This window comes from Schistocerca americana, chromosome 3, assembly GCF_021461395.2.
Source record: "Schistocerca americana isolate TAMUIC-IGC-003095 chromosome 3, iqSchAmer2.1, whole genome shotgun sequence".
NCBI lineage: Eukaryota > Metazoa > Arthropoda > Insecta > Orthoptera > Acrididae > Schistocerca > Schistocerca americana.
This window is the reverse complement of record NC_060121.1, coordinates 113,122,608-113,136,244: the sequence shown is the minus strand read 5'-3', so window position 1 is coordinate 113,136,244 and position 13,637 is coordinate 113,122,608. Positions and strand designations below refer to the sequence as shown.

At 46.6% G+C, this 13,637-nt stretch overlaps 1 protein-coding gene across 2 annotated transcripts in view; it reads left to right on the top strand.

Moving 5' to 3' along the window:
• The window catches only part of LOC124605386 (diphosphoinositol polyphosphate phosphohydrolase 2), a 170,615-nt gene that overhangs the window by 65,317 nt on the left and 91,661 nt on the right, over nucleotides 1-13,637 (top strand). For both annotated transcript variants that reach the window (XM_047137027.1, XM_047137026.1), the window contains exon 2: nucleotides 11,305-11,460. In XM_047137027.1, the coding sequence (XP_046992983.1) occupies nucleotides 11,305-11,460 (156 nt within the window). The remainder of the gene's footprint in view (nucleotides 1-11,304; nucleotides 11,461-13,637) is intronic.

Sequence of the window (13,637 nt, the reverse complement as noted above, 5' to 3'; positions counted from 1 at the left end):
CGAGAAGGTCTTCTCGTTTTTTGGCTGTAGGGGGATACAGTACGACTTAAACAAAATTGGTGTGATGAATGGGATATTAATCTGAATGTAGAAAAAAGTAAGTTAATCCAGACGAGTACGGAAAAATATTTTGTAATGTATATTCCGTAATGTTCGAATACAGCGTTGGTACTCTGCTGCTTGACACAGTCGAGTCGATTAAATATCTAGGCATAACGTTGCAAAGCGATCTTATAAACGCAACGAGTACGCAACTTCGGTATTAGGGAATGCGAATGGTCGAATTCGGTGTTCTGAGGGAAGGCTAGGAATGAGTAGCTCACCTATAAAGTGCACTGCTTACAGCACTCCACTGCGACCCATCCTGAGGTATTGCTCGAGTACCCAATCAAGTCTGATTAGAGCATGACATCGCAGAAGTTCAGATGTAAGCCACTACATTCGTTGGCAGTAGATTCGATCAATATGCGAGTACTCGGATATGGTTTGTGAACTCAGACGCGAAGGACTCGCCTTCCGGAGGATGACAGTTCAAATCTGCGTCGCATCATCCAGGTTGAGTATTTCCGTGACTTCCCTAAATTGCTCCATGTAAATTACACGATGGTTCCACTGAAAGGGCGCAGTCGATTTCCTTTCCCTATCCAGGAAACATATAGAGATTCTGCTCCGTCTCTAGTGCGTCGATGTCGATTTGAGGTTAAAGCCTGATCTTCCTTGTTTCGTTCCCTCCCTCCTGCAGATCGGAATCCTAGGAAAATTTAGGGAACTGGCATTTGCGGCTGACGGCAGAAAGATTGTGTAGTGTAAGACTTCGCACACAACAGTAAGGTCAGGTGGGCTCCGAAGTGGCGCGGCAATTGTTGTCGAAGGAAAGCTAAACAGGAGTAGAAATGGTTAGCGAACAAGATAACACAATTAGCAAAAGATTCACTTAACATGAATTCCTCCAAGTGAATGAAGACTAGTTACAAATACTGCTCCAAGAAAGTGTCCGGCTGTCACAAGGCCAAGTGCGAGACCCGGCCACGACGTTTGGAACGCGGATTTACTTCAAACTTCGTACACTCGTAGTACTCCATTAGGACAACGAAATGTGTAAGCAATAGCGGGTACTTCTCAAGCGTTATTGAGAAAATCACAAGATAATTTCGGTCGTCAAATATATACCTGTGCGTGGCCGTTTTTACCAGGAATCGGCGGCAGCCGAGTGGCTAGCGTTCAAGCCCCGTAGTTGCTGGATCGCTGGATCGAGTCCCGTTCGTCAGTTTTTTTTATTTCTAACAGTCATTTTCTTTACTATTTACATTACAATTGATACAATGGGAAAAAACGTGTAATCGGATGAAGTTTTGTTAAATTTACAATGCTATTTGGCAGTCTACTAATTTTTATTATCACAAATAATATAATATTCATAACTATCGACTTGTAAACGACAAAAACGCATAAAGTGATACTGAAAATGTATGCTTGTCCGTCTCTTCAAAATTGTTGGTATTTAATCGAAAAAGAACGGGCAATTGCTTCTCGTGAAGACGCTATTAATTTACACTCGATACTGCATGATCAATTATCAGCGCCGATATTTGAGGAAATTCTGCGTTTTGCATGGTTTGATCCAAAATTATCGGCTCAAAGGGAGGTTTTTGAAAATGTTAACGAGGTTTGTTTTTCCACGGAAAACTTCAAAAGACCTTGCGTATGCGGAAGCAGCATTTATTCAGTGCAGCTGGTGCCGTTTAACTTTGTTTTCCATGTGTTTACGAAAAATACCATCCTGCCATTGTACTCGTAACGTTGAAAGCGACGATTAATTGTACATCTTTCGAAAGCCGTCTATGCCGGTCAAAACTTGGAGGTAACAAGTAGTTTCGGGCTCCTTCCAGGTATAAGGGATTTATCATTCATTTTCAGTATCACTTTGTGCGTTTTTGTCGTTTACAAGTCGATAGTTATGAATATTATATTATTTGTGATAATAAAAATTAGTAGACTGCCAAATAACATTGTAAATTTAATAAAAGTTCATCCGATTACACGTTTTTTCCCATTTTATCAATTGTAATATAAATAGTAAAGAAAATGACTGTTACAAATAAAAAAGACTAACGGGACTCGAGCCAGCGATCCAGCGATTACGGGTCTTGAACACTAACCACTCAACTGCCGCCGCTTCCTGTTAAAAACGGCCTCGCTCATGTATATTTTTGACGACCGAAATTATCTTGAGATTTTCTCAATAACGCTTGAGAAGTACGGGCTACTGCTTACACATTTTGTTGTCCTAATGGAGTATTACGAGTGTACGAAGTTTGAAGTAAATCCGCGTTCCAAAAGTCGTGGCCTCCCCTTGTAAGAGCGAACAACGGTGTCGTAGTGAAGTGAAACTCTGCTGTGTGGCTGCCAACGGCCAGCCTATATTGCAGTGGCAGAGGGCGCTCGTATAGTCCATAGCCGCTGGAGGCATGGCGCAGCAGGCGCGCACCATTGGGTCAACGAGATTGCTATCGGCGTCAGATAGAAACTTGCAATTCCATTGCTATGACATCCATGCAGTGGTATCGATATGGGATACCACAGATTCCACTGCTGCCAACGTACATTACGCGTAAGTACCCTGAAGAAAAGTTAGGCTTCATTCGGAGGTACGTAGACTGTTTTCCCCCTCGCTTTGAGCGTGATGAGGCACGAGGTACCTTCTGCCATGCACCGTACGGTGCCTTGCTGAGTATGTATGCAGATGTAGTATCTTTGCCTACTCGGTTAACTGGTTTTGTCTTACTTTCCACTTTTGAGAGGTAGAGGAAGTGTGTGACGTCACTGAAAAGGACGGTGACAATGTTCGATTCATGCCGAGCTTGTAGTACTACGTTCGCTAGACTGCGACGGACGAGTGTCCCAGCTGCCACTCGCTGTGGATGTAGCGGATAATGCGGCAGGCGACGCGGAACGCCGGAGTGGTGCTGTGGCGAGGTGAGGAGAGGTGAGCGGACGCGGCCACGTGGCGCCGGCGCCGGCTAGCGCTCCCAGGCCGCGCGCTATCGACCAGCGTGCCTGCTCTGCTCCGTTCTGCCGCCGCGTCGCCTGGTCGCCCCCGTCGGTCAATGGTCGAGGTCGCTCCGGGCGGCTGCCGTCTGCCGTGCCGGACTAGCACGCTGCTCGCCGGCGGCTCCGGGAAGCGTCACGAGGCGGCGCTGTTTCTTACACGACACTGTGCTCGCCGTCTTCTGTTCACCATTTCCTCGCCGATACACGCCCTACACACTTAAAATTCCTACACCTTGTGTCCCCATTCGATATACGGAATGAACTCGAAAATCGACGTAATTTAGGAAGTCCTTTAGGCACTTTTCTGACTCATACCCGGGAACGTCTGCTGTCCAGTGGTTTGTTACGTGTTATTACACTACTGGCCATTAAAATTGCTACACCACGAAGATGACGTGCTACAGACGCGAAATTTAACCGACAGGAAGAAGATGGTGTGATATGCAAATGATTAGCTTTCCATAGCATTCACACAAGGTTCGCGCCGGTGGCGACACCTACAACGAGCTGATACGAGGAAAGTTTCCGACCGATTTCTCATACACAGACAGCAGTTGACCGGCTTTGCCTGGTGAAACGTTGTTGTGATGCCTCGTGTAAGGACAAATGCCTACCATCCCGTTTCCGACTTTGATAGAGGTCGGATTGTAGCCTATCGCGATTGCGGTTTATCGTTGGTCGAGGTCGAATGACTGTTAGCAGCACATGGAATCGGTGGGTTCAGGAGGGTAATACGGAACGCCGTGTTGGATCCCAACGGCCTCGTATCACTAGCAGTCGAGATGACACGCATCTTATCCGCATGGCTGTAACGGATCGTGCAGCCACGTCTCGATCGCTGAGTCAACAGATGGGGAGGTTTGCAAGACGACAACCATCTCCACGAACAGTTCGACGACGTTTGCAGCAGCATGGACTATCAGCTCGGAGACCGTGGCCGCGGTTACCTTTGATGCTGCATCACAGACAGGAGCGCCTGCGATGGTGTACTCAACGACGATTCTGGGTGCACGAATGGCAAAACGTCATTTTTTCGGATGAATACAGGTTCTGTTTACAGCATCATTATGGTGGCATAAGTGTTAGGCGACATCGCGGTGAACACACATTGGAAGCGTGCATTCGTCATCGCCATACTGGCGTATCACCTGGCGTGATGGTATGGGGTGCCATTGGTTACACGTCGCGGTCACCTTTTGTTCGCACCGACGGCATTTTGAACAGTGGACGTTACATTTCAGATGTGTTACGACCCGTGGCTCTACCCTTCATTCGGTCCCTGCCAAACCCTACATTTGAGCAGGATAATATACGACGACATGTTGCAGGTCCTGTACGGGCCTTTCTGGATACAGAAAATGTTCTGCTGCTGCCCTAGCCAGCACATTCTCGAGATCTCTCACCAACAGAAAACGTATGGTCAATGGTGGCCGAGCAACTGGCTCGTCACAATACGCCAGTCACTACTCTTGATGAACTGTGGTATCGTGTTGAAGCTGCATGGGCAGCTGTACCTGTACACGCCATCCAAGCTCTGTTTGACGCAATGCCCAGGCGTATCAAGGCCGTTATTACGGCCAGAGGTGGTTGTTCTGGATACTGATTTCTCAGGATCTATGCATCCAAATGGCGTGAAAATGTAATCACATGTCAGTTCTAGTATGATATACTTGTCCAATGAATACTTGTTTATCATCTGCATTTCTTCTTGGTGTAGCAATTTTAATGGCCAGTAGTGTAATTACAGGCGTCACCAGCAATGAAATCATGGGCGAGGGGGACGGAGGGAGTAAATAGACAAGGTATAGATCACAAGAAGGTTCTAAACGGGAGATTCCCATGAAAGATGTTGAAAGAATGACGATCTGTCTTTAGCAATTACCAATTTAAAAATTTACATAATATTAACAATGAAATTAGTCGACAGTGTTTATTACGTATTAGTCCTAAACAGCCGTAAAAACTATTTCAGACTGAGTAATTTTACAAATTAAATTCTGCTTGAGTTTTATTGAACATATACACCGAAGCGCCAAAGAAACTGGTACAGGCATGCGTATTCAAATGGAGAAATGTAAAAAGGCAGAATACGGCGCTGCGGTCGGCAGCGCCTATACGTATAAGAGAAGTACAGTCGGCGCACCAACGATGGGGCACAGCATCTCATAGGTCCCCCGGGGAGCTCGCCACTCTTTCGCGGGTTCGTACTTGGCTGCCACGGCGCCCCAGCCTTACCAGCATTTTTCCCTTCTGTGCTGCATGTCTGCCCTCTTGCTATTCTTTTTCCCCTCCCTTGGGGAACATGTCTGGGGAATTCTTGGGAATTTTCTGCATTCTGTCGCTGACGTACGAACAGTCTCTTATTTTCGGCTCCCTTTTCCTTTCTTTGTTTCCCTTCTCTCGTTCCTCCGCTTTGGCGTTTGAGGATCCCCTTTCTTCTTCTTCTTCTTCTTCTTCTTCTTCTTCTTCTTCCTCCCCCCTGTGCGCTCCTGAAGGCCGGCCCAGGTGCCTGACACGTAGCAGGTGACGGGGTAACGCGTAATTCCGAGCCCCGGGTCGACAGGTAGGGTTCGCACATACCCCCTGGTACAGGCCAAGCCCAGGGAGGGGTGACTGCCTGAGCTGCAACCTTCCCAAATTGCCGATTGGTCCCTCTGTCAGATGTTCTGGAGGTGTGACCTGAGGTGTGAACAGTCACCTAAGGCGGATGTGCCCCATTGTGAAGGGAGCCCCCAGTTGGAAAGAGCGTGCCATCAGAGATTAATCGTGGGGAATTTTCTCGCTATGAGTCACTCATCTTCCCAATCGACGTCTACAAAACGTAAACGTAATGAGGCTACTGATTCAAAGACTCTTACCACTGCACCACGGTTCCATGTGGTCTCACATACTCAAGACGGTCAGTCCTTTGCCACGGTCAATCCGTTTATTATTCAGAAAGGTGTTGATGCAATTGCTGGCCCTGTGAAATCCTTCTCTCGTTTACAGAATGGCACTTTGCTTTTGGAGACGACTTCTGATTCCCAAACGTAACAACTGCTTGCTGCCTCGCTTCTCCATGGCCACTCTGTTGGTGTCAAGGACCATCACACTTTGAATTCTTCCCGTGGTGTAATTTGCACTAGGCTCCTCGACGGTCTGAGGCCGAAATACATCTTATCTCTCTGATCAGGGTGTCTTTGCCGTCCATTGTGTAATGAAAAACTTAAGATTCTTCCTTACTGCCCACCCACACTCTTTTCATCACCTTTGATAGAGTGGTGATGCCGTCAAAGATCAAAGCTATCACAGTCTGGTCGAACATTCCGAACCTGATACACTGCTACCAGTGTCATCGGTTCAATCACACTAGAACTTGTTGTTGACACCTAGCCAAATGTGTAACCTGTGGCAGGGATGCACATGAGGGCGATTGTCCGCCTCCTCCTGCCCACTGTATCAACTGCAATGGCCGCCGTGCCGCCTCCTCTCGGGATTGTCCCGTATATCTAGATGAGCGGACTGTCAAAGAGGTTCGGGCAAAGGAAAAAGTGCCTTACCCAGTAGCTTGCAAGTTACTGGATAGTTGCAAACCCTGTGTTCTCCCGTCTGGCACGTATAGTTCTGCTCTTGTTACCCCTCGCTCCACGAAGGACATTGCCGCACAGACATGCGACCTGAAATTCGGCTCTGAGGTAGTGAAGTCGCCCAGTATCAAGATAGCATCGCCATCCCCCCCGTCCCGCTGTGCGTCAACAGTCAAATCCTCTTAAAAAATTCTTTTTAAAATTCAGTCTTGATCGCACCACCTGTGCATAAGAACATAGGTGACCGGTTTCGGTCATATCACATGACCATCATCAGACCCATGGCATCCTTCGAAGATAGTAGGTGGAGCACTCTTCTCAGCTGTAGTGATGTCAACTGAAAGTTGAGAAGAATGCTCCACCTACCATCTTCGAAGGATGCCATGGGTCTGATGATGGTCACGCTCCATCAGCAGAAACATCTACGAGTCGTCTTCATGAACAACGGCTACAGCGATCATCAAATAAATGTACTTGTTTCTAGTAAGACCCGCAGTAGGACAACCGATGAGGAGTAGGAAAACATGCTTACATTTTAGCCGTTGTGTGGCTGCGGTCGGACAAGATAAGCGCCAGCTCAAGACAGAAATCAAATAGATCTTCAGGCCTCTATTGAAAATTGGCAATTACTGAGACTTGGTAAAGATGCGGCAGGTCAGGGAACATTGGGAGTTCATAAAAATACCCCGCAGGTGCGAACAACACAACAAGGAGTGCGAGAGGTGTTAACGGTTACGCTACCCCGAAAAGTCTGCTTTAGCAGAGCTTACCGTACAAAACGGCCAAAGGGTTAAATTCGATCACAGTTCAGTCGTGATCCGCACTAACGGCTACTGGGGAAAGTAATTAAAGAAGCCATTGAACTGAAACTCCCAGTAGAGACGTGGCTTACACATGAGCGCGATGTGCGATCCAGCGATCGCGAGGTTGAAATGGCGGAATCGAACGCCCGTCTATGGCGATGCCGTGAGCCGAGTAAGACGGGGCGCGGCGCGTACGTCAGAAAGGTAGGCCTTCGCTAGCTCATCTCAGGAGACCCACTAAGTTTCCACACCTGTTCACTCGTAAATAGGTGTGTACGTAAAATGAGAATTGCATCTTCTACTGTCATACGCTATAATGGAGTCTTGCTGTTATTATTCCTACACTAATCGGAAGTCCATAGGCCTACTTATAATTTCTTACGGTTGTACTGGGGTACAATAAAATTGAAATCATGCCAAAACGATTATCAGTTGCATAAGGCACCACTTTTTGTATGAAATGAGAGCTGTTAAGTAGAAGAGACTAAATGCTAAAAACCAGCCGTTATACACTTTATGTCGAGTATTGATCTTAAATTAAATTTTGTTGTACTGTTAATCAGCAAGACTTCATAATAGCAGATTCCAGTTGGAGCTGCAGTTCTCGTTAGTACGTACACGCCCAGCTGCGAGTTAAGATTTAGAAACGCATTTTGTCTGCTTAGCTGAGCATGCGAGCGAGTTCAGACCTACTTTCGTGACTTACGCGCAGCGGCCAGTCTTTCTCGTGGGCTTCGCATGAGCATCGGTGACGTCGGACCCGGCTGCTAGAGCATACAAGGGCGTACCAGCAGGCGCTCCTCTTGACAATGGCGAAAGAGTACTTGGTCGAAAGCTTGCAGCATTTTAACGACATGACGCGGCTCCCATTTAGGAGTAGCACTCTGTTGATTAGTAGGTGCTATTCTCTTTGATGCTTTGCCGATGACGAGATGGTTGTGGGTGCCCATGGCCTAAGGGGACGCACACTTGCTGCCTTAACTACTACTCTCATCGTAATTCATTAATGATGGCCCAGCTAGTGTCCATTATATTTGTAACCTTTCCCCTTTGTAGACCTCCTGCCTAGAAGGCATTCTTTATTCTGTAGCCTTTCTTCGCCGTTAACCACATTGCCGGGGGTCGGCTGCGGGTGGGGTCTCTTTCGGCACGGCGTAGCCCTGGGAGATCACCCGACTGCTTTAACCTACGTACCTATCAGATCTTCTCCGCAAATCATTTTTTCCAGCTCTGGCATAATTATTGCCTTCAGTGCCTCGCTTCTACCATTTCTGCGCCCTTTCCTCATCCGTGCAAATGGAACAAGTTAGTCTGCAAACAAGATGCAGCACATTTTGTCATTTCCGCTGTCGACCAGATACATTTCAGTAAAAGACCGATTCAGAAGTCAGTGGATGTAATAAATCAAATAAAATGCAATTACTCATGTTTTCTTGTATCTTGCAGCAATTACCTAAATGCGTCTCCATTCCTCGTTGAACAGTCTCGGCGATCAGCGCTAAATTCTTGGTGACGTCTCTCACATGAACTTACAAGACGTTCTGTGGTCCAGTGCGCCGTTTCACGAGATCAGAATGTGACCGCTATCCTTCGTTAAGTCTACTCCCAAGAGTACGTCTTTTTGGAACTCATCTAAGTTTTCTCGAAGCGTATATTTTGCAACTGACGGAACCTCGTTTTTGTTGCTGAATATTGAATGTTAGTCTGGCAATGTAGCTGTTAAACGTGGAAGATTAACGTCCATTTTCAATAATAGATACAGGTTATTACAGGGACGCAGAAATAATTATAATTCGTGACCACAGGCCCCTAGTAAAACTCCGTCTCTAAATAATGATACTAAGAACAGAAGAAATAGATCACTCAAAACATTAGTGTCTTCCAATCTATGAAGTTTTAAACGATGAGCTTTAAATTTGGGGAAATCTCAGGAATCCAATACGGCAAATTGTGAGGGGAAATTCGGCAAAATAGCGTTAAATGCGGAACACAATCTTAAGTGAAAACTGCTGAACTTAATCTGAAGGGGAACAAATGAATAAGACGTGAGTACCGACCGCGCCCTTGTGCATAAATTGGCTCTCCGCGATTCACACTCTTGTGGCTGTAGACCTGGTGAACCAGTTGTGGAGCACGGGGTCAAATGTGGTGGTGTAATGCCTTAAAGATTTGACAGACGGCACTAAGATTTACTGCAGTTGCTAAAGGCAGGTCTCTGAATAAATGATCTCTGCTGTAGTAAGGCATATTTGAGTTCCGTAGTACTACTTCCTTGCTACGTGAATGATAAAATAGAAATAAAATCGCAGGATACGATCATGACCGTGTTAAACTCTGAATAGTATGTGGTGTATTGTGGTGTATCTGTATTGGATTACTGCTCCTGCAACCGCGACATCGATGCAGTTTCACTCGCCCAATTTTCCTTCTTGCAGATGCGTACTGACAACTCAAACAACACGTAGCAATCAACATAGAACTGCAAAACAAAGAAATTAGGTTCTGCATAAAAACCATGAATCCTAGATTTACTTCTACGGGAGATCAATGAAACACACAACCAAACTAAGTCACCAAAGAAAGTTGAACAAGCAATACACGCTGCCATTGCAGGTGTATTCGTAGGAAGGTTTCCCCTCAGCAGTGAGGTTGTGAACATCTCCCGCAAGACAAGCCAGCGGAAGAATAAAGCAAGAAAATGCAAACAATGAAGAACGGAAGTACAATAGGTTAATAATGGAGAAATCATTACAAAATCTCACAAAAGTTCTTCCAATCCATATGTGGCATACAGCAAACCATTGCTTAACAGTATTAGTTAAAAACAGTCTTGGTTGCAATTTTAGTTTTTTATTTTTCAACGACGCGTTTCGCCTTATTTAGGCATCTTCAGGTTATCTTAATGTGGTATCTCTTAGAATAATTCTTTAGTCAGTGTAACCAAAGGGCATCGTCTAATATATCATGCCTGATATATTAGACGATGCCCTTTGGCTACACTGATTAAAGGATTCTTCTAAGAAATACCAAATTAAGATAACCTGAAGACTCCTAAATAGGGCGAACGCATCGTTGAAAAATAAAAGCTAAAATTGGAACCAAGACTGTTTTTAATCAACAAGAATCACATAAGATCACGTAAGTGCCAAAATCACATTTAAGTCATCTTCACGTCTACCCGCCCCCAAACGGGAAAGGAATGATACGTTTAAAAAACCATGGGTCGAGAGGTAGAGAAATGTCTCAATTTGTAAATTGGTAAGTCCAGGGCCACAGTATGCTGGCCATTCGCTTCCACTTGACAGTAGGGTGTATGAAGAGATTTTCACGAATGTGTGTGTTTAAATGACTTGTACATTTTGCGGCGCCTTCTTTGCAACTGTGTAATGATTTCAGTATGTTTGATGTTATTTGTTTCGTTGTTTAGATGGTAGTGGCCTGTATTCCTAGAGAAGCAGTGGAGCGGGGTTGGCGCTGACTCGATGCCGTAGTTGTCCTTCACGGGACTTACAGTGCTGTACTTTAATGTGTGTACGAAACTGCAGTAATGAGTGTGTGGAATTTATTTGTAGTGAGTTTGAACGCTGGCCCGGCCACCGCCGTCAAGCGACGCATTGTCCGGGACGCTTGACGGCGGAGCCGGGCGAGCGCCTGTAGTGTCGTGCAGGGCTCCCCGAGCGGCCCCAGTGGCGCAGCGGCAGGGCGGGGGCGGAGCGACGCCGGCGTGCAGCCTGCCCGCCCCGCCCTGCGCTGGCCCTGCCGGCTGCTCGGGGAACCCCCCGTGATCAGACGCGGAGACGTCACTGTTGTTGTTGTGGGCGCGTGGACGCAGGCGCAGGTGAGGGCCGCGCGGCTGACTGGTGCGTGTGCTGGGTGCCTGGCAGGTGCTACTGGTGACGTCGTCTCGCCGGCCCGACCACTGGATCATCCCCGGCGGCGGCGTCGAGCCCGACGAGGAGCCCAGCGTGACGGCCATCCGCGAGGTGCGCGAGGAGGCGGGCGTCTGCGGCAAGCTGGGCCGCTGCCTCGGCGTCTTCGAGGTAAGCCGCTGCACCTACTGTATCCGTCCGCCTCAGTGGTAATGCGTGGGCCCGGGCACTATTCCCGGCCGGTTTGGAGGTTTTCTCCGCTTACGGATTGGGTTTAGTGCTTTCCGCATTATTTCATCTTTATCACTGGCACGCAAGTCGCCCAATATGGCGTCGGCTGAAAGACTTTCACTCGGCGGCCGAACTTCCCCAGATGGGGCCTCCCGGCCAACAATGCCACACGATCATTCATTTTTTTCTCCTGTGCCCCAAATTTTTGGAATGGAGTCCAACGCATCTAGCGGTCGTTACACTGCGGCCTGCGGGTCACCTGCTGTCGGACTCTTAGTATTCGTGCGGCCCGTGGTTCTCAGCCTTGTTTTAGAACAGCATCTGTCTAGAGACAAATAGCCTAATCAAAACCATCAACTAATATTAAGACCTTCTTAAGAGTATAGTTTTCCTGCTCAGTGACAGAACAAAAATACCTAGAGACAGTAATACAAGGTGCGTCTGAAAAGTTGGGTGAATGGTTTCAGAAAATAAACGAAACGAGAGTTACAAACAAAATACCTTCACTGGCCTCCAGTGTCCGCAGCTCAAGGACTATTGGCTAGCGTTGCTGCCTCTGGATCACGGGGTCCCGGGTTCAATTCTTGGGAGGGTTGGGGATTTTCTCTGCCTAGGGACAGGATGTTTGTGTGTTATCCTCATCATTTTCATCGCAATCATCATTCGTGACAATGGCTGGATTGGACTGTGTAAAAATTGGGATTTTGTTGAGCGCCCCACAAACCAAAAATCATCAAACTGGCCTCCAGAACAGATACCATTAGCTACAACGCACTTCTGGCATAGGTTATAAAGCTGTCGGGTAACGCTTCTCATGGACTCGCTCGACGCATCGTGGTCACATGTTGTCGGATATCTGCAGTGTCTCCGTGCTCAACTTTCTCTCTCAACAAAAGGTGACTTAATCGTCATTCGCGTTATTCTGCAGATGTGGCGCCAACAGACTTTGTTCCTCCACCTTAAATTACCCCTGAAACGGCTTCAAATGGTTGAAATGTCTCTGAGCACTATGCGACTTAGCTTCCGAGGTCATTAGTCGCTTAGAACTTGTAACTAATTAAACCTAACTAACCTAAGGACATCACACACAATCATTCCCGAGGCAGGATTCGAACCTGCGACCGTAGCGGTCGCTCGGTTCCAGACTGTAGCACCTAGAACCGCACGACCACTCCGGACGGCCCCCTGAAATGCTTGAGCTCCACTGACAAGGCACGCGATCATGGTACTTAGAGCAACTCCATAAGAAGAGTATCCTGAGTGTTTCTAATAGCTTTAGAGCCAATGTCAGATCAGTTGCTATAGTATAAATTTAGACACGGAAGTGATACCGATTTGTGAATATGCATTACAGACAATCACCTTCAAATACGGTAACTATTTGCAGCAAGGAATATGAAATGAAATCTAGAATGTTGTAATACCACACAGTGACTAGAAGAAAGACATTCAAAACATCAATAAACATTTGTGATTGTGTCCCATATTGGATAATGCATTTAAGTATTTAAAATTACTATTGGTTATGAATTAATCATTCGCTCATAAAGTCAATACAGCAACACTTCATCTGTTTGTTAGTGTCAATTTTGTGGTCGCTAAGGGAGAGGTAGCAGTCTGACACAGGGAACAGGTGAGACAGTTTTCCAAATGCTGCCTGCTTCCAACGATCAGTTCTTGCGGACTGGCACGCAACATAGCACATCTTACTATAGGTAGTTCAAAAGGCACTCAGGACATACTACTTCGTGTAGATTACAAAGTAAGATCAATACGTACGTGTCAGGGAAATGGGGGAAAATCTGGTTTTTGGCCCAACGGATGAAATGGTATCTTTATGGAGAGGCCATGCACCATTACTGGCTTGGCGCAGATAGTAAGTCCTATAAATGTGACAATAACTTACTATTAATTCAAAATTACAGTGAATAACATGTTCAGAAATACAGATGTCCTTTCATTTTTTGTCAAGTTACCTGTTTACTTACCCTTAAGCTCTCAAAATTCGGCACGGAAACGAGCTAAAACTGTCTGGAAATCAGGGAGTTGTCAGGGAATTTCATTTCAGGAAGCTTGTGACAACCCTGTTGTAGCAGGCCACTCGCAGTGTGCGCTAT